The following is a 6,690-nucleotide window of genomic DNA, read 5'->3' as shown; positions in this document are numbered from 1 at the left end:
TGTGTAACAAAAGTTTACACCAACGATTTTTTTTTAATGTGGGGTAATTTCAATAATTTATAATCATTTAAAAAACAATGAAGATTTCAATATTCAAATATTAACTTTTCAATATATGTTCAATGCAAATATCAAAATATAAGTATATATTTTCATATGATATATAGTTTAATTTAATCAATATAATATATATATATATATATATATATATTTATATATATATTTACTTATATTAACATAAAAACCTATTAAAATAAAATTAATTCTTCATATTATCTTATAATCATTGTATCTTAATATAGAAAAAAATTTAAACCTTGATCATAAAAGTTTATGTGAGACTTTTAACAGTTTTAGTAATTTATACTCGTTTTGAAAAATTCAAAATACAACATATAAAAAAAAAATCTAGATTTTTATTATATGATTATTGTAATTATGTAATTTACTTTAATAATAAAGAAATAAACAAAAAGGATAAAAGGTATACAACTTGTTATCAAATTTTTATTGTTTAAAATCATTCATTGCTATATATATATTTTAATCACATTAGGTAATTTCGTAGGTTTTATTTAAGGAAAGTCTGCAAAAAAATAAAGATTTGATATATGCGACCAACTATAGCCTGCGAAATATTATTTTGCTAGAGAGTATAATTTTTAGACTATAGTTTATGTAAGGTGTTCTATAATTCTTCGAAATAAGATTTAGAAGGCATACACAAATGCCACATAGGATGAAGTTTTTTATTTTTTTTACAAAATTCAGGTTATAACTTTTTAAAAAATTCTTAATTAATATATAGGGGATTGGAATATCATATGTAAGCCAAAACATAGCAACACAAGTGATCAAATACTCCAACAAACAATGGAATGCGAACATTATTTTCTTCTTCGCAGTTGATTCGTACGACATGGTAGTCTTATTGAATGAAAAAGAGACTTTAGGGAAGTAGATCAAGGTGTCATGGGGATAACCAAAATACGGCCTAATTTGTTAACATTTGTATGATCTTCCTCTTCCTTTTCTTTTTCCACCGTATTTGTAGGTAACGTCACGATCTTACACTCATCTATATGTTTGCTCTTGCTCCATAAAAATATGTATAAACCGATCACAACTACTACAGATCCAATAACGCTGCAACAATAAAAACATAAATTTGAATAGGTGACATGTACGTACATGATATATATAGAGATTTATAAATTCTGTATTAAAATCAGGTGAAAACAAATATAGTGGTCAATATAATCACATTAACTCTACTCTTTGTTAAATGTGAAATTGGTAATACTAATATTTAATTTGCTTATTTTATTTCACCTTCCAACATAAATCATACGATGAAGTATAACGAAATCGAACACGGTTGCGGACATAAGTGTGACAGGACTGAACGCTGCTGTAAAGACAGGTCCACGTTGTTTGATACACCACGATATTCCCACCGTACACATTCCTTGTCCAATCACTCCCTATACACATATATACACAATAGATTAATGTTTGACTATCGTGAGTTCCATGGATTTATATTTGTATAATGAATGTATATATACCGCTATAATGACGGTGAAGATGGTGAGTTTGTCTCCGAGGATCCAATCTTCGACATGTCTAGTCTTGATAAAGCTAAGAATAGCGCATTGAAGCGTCCCAAAGACCGATAAAATAACTGTACTCGAATATGGACACGGGTAACTAACGTTGATCTTGGCTTGTATAAGCATCCAAGAACTGAAAAGTATAACTCCTGTGAATAAAAGAAAACAGCCTTTGATCCAATTCTCATTTCCTTTATGGATGCTTGAAATCGTTGCTTGTTCATGAGAGTTCGATAATGGAATGCCTTGGTACATCGTAAGGGTTAAAGCTCCTGCTAAGCTTATCATAGCTCCAAGGATGACGCCGTATCCTATTTTTGTTTTCATGTTTAATTTTTCGAATCTGAAAAAAAAATGTGTATGATTACACATGAAATGATGATGACATGATGGAAATATTTAGGTTATAACAATATTTAATGAGTGTACCCAAATATTAAGGCCATAATGAAAGTGAGGGCAGGCAATGTGCCCCAGAAGGCAGTTGCCAACGTGGCAGAAGTGTAACTGAGCCCGAGCAAGAAAAAAAATTGCATCAAACTCGCCCTGTCAAAGAATTTTTTATTTTTGTTTAATAGGTTTACAAAATAAAAGAGATGCTGAGCCGGGACAGAATAGCCTAGTGGTAAAACACTATAGTGAACTGGATCCCAAGGCACACAGGTTCGACTCCTCCGGGATTCCAGAGAGCGCCCAGTGACAAAAAAAAAAAAAAAAAGAGATGCTGAATTGTAAGAATAATGAGTTAAAGGGGTTAAAAGTTAAAACTGAAACTTACCCAAAAAGGGCACTGAAGAAATGCTGACACGAGATGCTTGTAGTTAGCTTTGGCCTTGTTTTCCTGACCAAATAATGAAAATCGAACACTTTTATTTGGACCGGTACAATTGGACATAAAATCGAATTTGTTTAGTTTAAAAAACAATACGAAATATAAAATCGAATAACTGAATAAAAAATTAAGCATTTAAATAATTCTACAGTATTACAATTTGGATGTTAAAACATAATTAATGAGGCCAAACAGTAGACTTACCGTTCCCAAAAATAAGCGATGGGAAGAAGAAATAAGGTGGAAATACCCAAACGATAGGTAGCAATAACCATGTGATTAATGCCTCCATCAAGAACTTTCTTAATCAAAGCGTTAACCATCCCATTAATCGTGTTAATCACGGTAATCATGATCAACGGTGCCCATTTCCCGTCGAGGTAGCCCATGATTATAGTAAGTTAAATAACTTAATAACTAAACGTTTCCTCTCTCAATTATAATCTCTATCTCGCTCCCTCGCTTCTTTTTCTACCTCTTACCTAATAGCTCGTTTGAGTGGTGATGAGGCATGGAGAAGAGGAGGATGTATTTATATACATCATATATGATATATCCTGAGTGGGAGCCAGATTTTTTTCTATTTGTATAAAATGACAATATTTAACGAATAAATCGTATTTGGATATTATATGAGTGCTATTTATTTTGTGGTGAAAATATTATATATTTAGGGCGCAGACTTGATGCTTTTAGGACTTTAGGACTATACAAACTTAGCTAATTATGATCATAAAGCAGTTTTACCAAGTTTAGCTTAATTAAAAATAGCTAAATCAAACGGGGGATTTCAAAACATTTTAAAGCAGGTGTTTACATATTGTTATATATGTTAAAAACTTATTATACATAAATTTATAATCACGCATAGAAAAGGAAAAGGAACTTTGTGAAATACAATTTAAAATGAACGTGGTTCAGAGTTTTATTTTTCCTTAGCGCGCTGTCATAGATGATATAGACTCTGCTTTTATTTGATGAAAGTTATTGAGATTTGCCTTCCAAAAAAAAAAGAGTTATTGAGATTTATCCAACTTTGTTTCTATCGAATACACTGGACTCTATTTAAAAACAACATGAGCATTTAGTACAGAACAATTGTTAATCCGATCAATGGTAAAGCACTAAAGCTTAATATAAGCCAAAGTACCTAACCCGTTTATAATTTTGAATTATGATGTTTCGAACTTTTGCTATTTTCTACATACTAAATTCATTTTACTCAACCACTAATTTCCGTTCTCTACAAAAGACATTAAATAACATTATCAAACAGATTATATTCAAAAAACAATCATGAGAGCATATTTCAGATGTAGTATGCTCTTATTAGCTACAAGCGTTAAAACAATAATTTTGTTAATTTCATCATTATAAAACAATAAGTTGTAAAATTTATTTACAAGCAATACGATAAATATATACAAATGAATAAACAAAAAACTTGAAATTTTATTATAAATTTGAAGAAAATACAAGTTTAGGCATCTCCAACTCTACTCCATTTTTGACTCCAAGCTTCATTCTGGAGTAAAATTATCTTCAATCATATTTCATATTCAACTCCAAAATAGAGTAATCCTTGTCATTATGGAGTTGAACTTTATTTATTTATGAAATAGTCCTTTTAATTTTGATTTTTTATTTCATACTTAAATAATATTTAAAATAATACAATAACATGAAAATAAATATAATACTCCACAAAATACTATTTAATAGTTTTACATAAAAGATGCATAAACTAATAAAAATCAAAAAAATAAATAACTTATAATATAATATAATATAATAAAAATAAAATGATTTAATTATTCTGTAAATTGTTTTTGGAATCGGTAAAGTATCGTTCAAACGGAATAGATGAGTTTGTTTATCTGGTGGGTTATCATTTCCATTGATAACATTTGTACTTGTTAAGCTTAATATATGCACAAACATTTGGATCAAGTACGTAATTTAAATTACAAAACAAAACTGTGTTTACTTCTTTATGTTCTTTTAATGCATAATTTATTTTTGAATTACAAAAATTGCATATGATGAAAATTACACCAATTGAAGTTGGAAGAAAAGCTCTAACTGTGTTTTTATTAATAAATATTCAATTTGAAAAAAAATATTTTTATGTAAGTTTTGTAAATATAAAATATTTGGTTAATTGTTAAATTTTTATAAGTTGAATGTACTACTAACAATTATTAACTAAATAAAAAGGGAATCATTTGTGAATATTTTGTCGGAGTAAAAATGGAGTAATACATTGGAGTAAAACCCAACTCTATTTTGGAGTTACATTATTTTGGAGTAAAAATATGAGTAATACATTGGAGATGCTCTTACTTAAATTAAAACAAAAAACAAAAAAAAAGGGTAAACCATTCCCCGGAGAAAGAATGTGAAAAGCCCCAATGACCACGCGCATAAAAATCTGGTGTGGTGCAGATTGGAACTCGGATCTTTTGGGGATCAATGGAACGCCCTTGACCACCCCACCACAGACCCGTGATTCTCTTACTTTAACTAACAAGAAAGACATCACCTAAAATCGTTTAAAATCTTATAGAGAATACTTCGCATGAAGTTTGCTCGAGAACTCTTCACATAAATCTTTTATGAAGACTTCACATAAGTCTTTTATGAAGTCTTTTTTTTTTAGATTATTTTGTGTAACTATAAATTTACTAAAGAAGACTTCATAGGATTTAGATTTAGGGTTTATCCAAAATGTTCTCTAGTATGTATTTCGACGAAGTCATCCTTCGTAAATTATTAAGTTATTTTTGTATTACCGAAATCTACTATGTAGATACTTCACCTCAAATTTTTACATGTAACATGATGTCTGAGAAGTGTTTCAAAAATTCTATTTTGTTAAGATTTGAGAGAAGATTTGTGAGAATGTGTTGTTTATTTCTTATTGCTTACACCACTATATATAGTGGTTCATACAAGGGGGAGCCAAAGGGAGAATTGATTACAAAGATACTCTACATAATGACATGGTCAAACTCATAAAGACATAAGGTTGAATGGGTCTTCCATGTGGCTGGATGTAAACCCCCAATGGACTCTAGTCTTGAACTTGTATGGTCTAGGTTATGGACCATCCACTTCATGATTCATAACACTCCCCCTTGGATGCCATAACCATATAGGGTTTGTAACATGCTAATGTTGCCTCATTAAACCTCTCCCGGAAAACCCAAAACCCAATGTGGTAAAAAGGGAAGCCAAAGAAAGGAAAAAGAGTACAACACACATTACTCCCCCTGATTTGGACATCACTGAATGTCCTTGAGTCTACGCGTGCCAATCTTGTTGCGTGAACTTCCTGAATGTGCAAGAGGGCAATGATTTGGTGAAGAGGTCGGCTGAGTTTTCACTAGACCAGATCTGAAGGACGTTGACCTCTCTGGCTTTCTGCAACTCATGGGTAAAGAAGAACTTGGGTAGAATATGTTTGGTTCGGCCACCTTTGATATACCCGTCTTTGAGTTGAGCAATGCAAGCTGCATTATCTTCATATATGATGGTCGGACCCGTTGGGTCGCATATGGACGCATAATGTGGTCCTGTACCTTTTGTTCAAAGACGAACTTCGATCTTATAGCTTATCTTTATGATAGCTTATTCATTCATACCACAGCTTGGTTGGTTCATGCTGAGAATTCGACCAACCATAAGTATTACCAAAATTTGGCTAATTTGTGGTGATGGTCTATAACCTTTTCTAAGGTTTAATGAATAACCATTTAACCTATCTTAGGCTGGTTAGTATAAAACACAAGAAATTTAAAATTCCTCTATGGACTGATTTGGATTGTTCTTATAGAACTCTTCACTTGCTTACATGTAGTCATTTAATTTAGTCCATGAACAACTTTAGGAAAATGCTGTTCAAGGGAACATTTTTTCTCATCTTTTGATTCTGAGCTCAATACCGTTTGGTAAACCTTTTGGTACCAATAATATTATCATCATCATCCAGTGAGTCATATATAGCATACTACATCTTTTGAATTTCTTCAAGACATCATATGTAGTGAAATATGTAGTAGTATCCACCACATTAGATTATATAGACATTTTCCGGTTTGTCTCACGATTTATCCTTCTTTCAGGATTTATATATTCACTGGGCATCATATGGCGTTTACATATTCATGGCCAATACAATACGCCTTATATATATCACTTTAAACCCCACGTTTCTTTCATTATTCATTATGAGTACTCTTGTGT

General features: G+C 30.9%; 1 protein-coding gene across 1 annotated transcript; it reads right to left on the bottom strand.

The window, feature by feature from the left end:
* Positions 1–847: 847 nt before the first annotated feature.
* LOC106325972 (WAT1-related protein At4g01450-like) lies at positions 848–2,917 on the bottom strand. Its single transcript, XM_013764021.1, has 6 exons — positions 2,650–2,917; positions 2,392–2,454; positions 2,043–2,159; positions 1,569–1,956; positions 1,333–1,484; positions 848–1,146 (listed from the first exon to the last, which is right to left on the bottom strand). Exons 1-6 carry the CDS (start codon positions 2,832–2,834, stop codon positions 963–965), a joined length of 1,089 nt encoding a protein of 362 aa, XP_013619475.1. The 5' UTR covers positions 2,835–2,917; the 3' UTR covers positions 848–962.
* Between the last annotated feature and the right edge of the window lie 3,773 nt (positions 2,918–6,690).

The sequence above is a fragment of the Brassica oleracea genome, chromosome C2 (genome assembly GCF_000695525.1).
Source record: "Brassica oleracea var. oleracea cultivar TO1000 chromosome C2, BOL, whole genome shotgun sequence".
NCBI classification, from domain to species: Eukaryota; Viridiplantae; Streptophyta; class Magnoliopsida; order Brassicales; family Brassicaceae; genus Brassica; species Brassica oleracea.
This window is presented reverse-complemented; position numbering and strand designations above follow the sequence as displayed.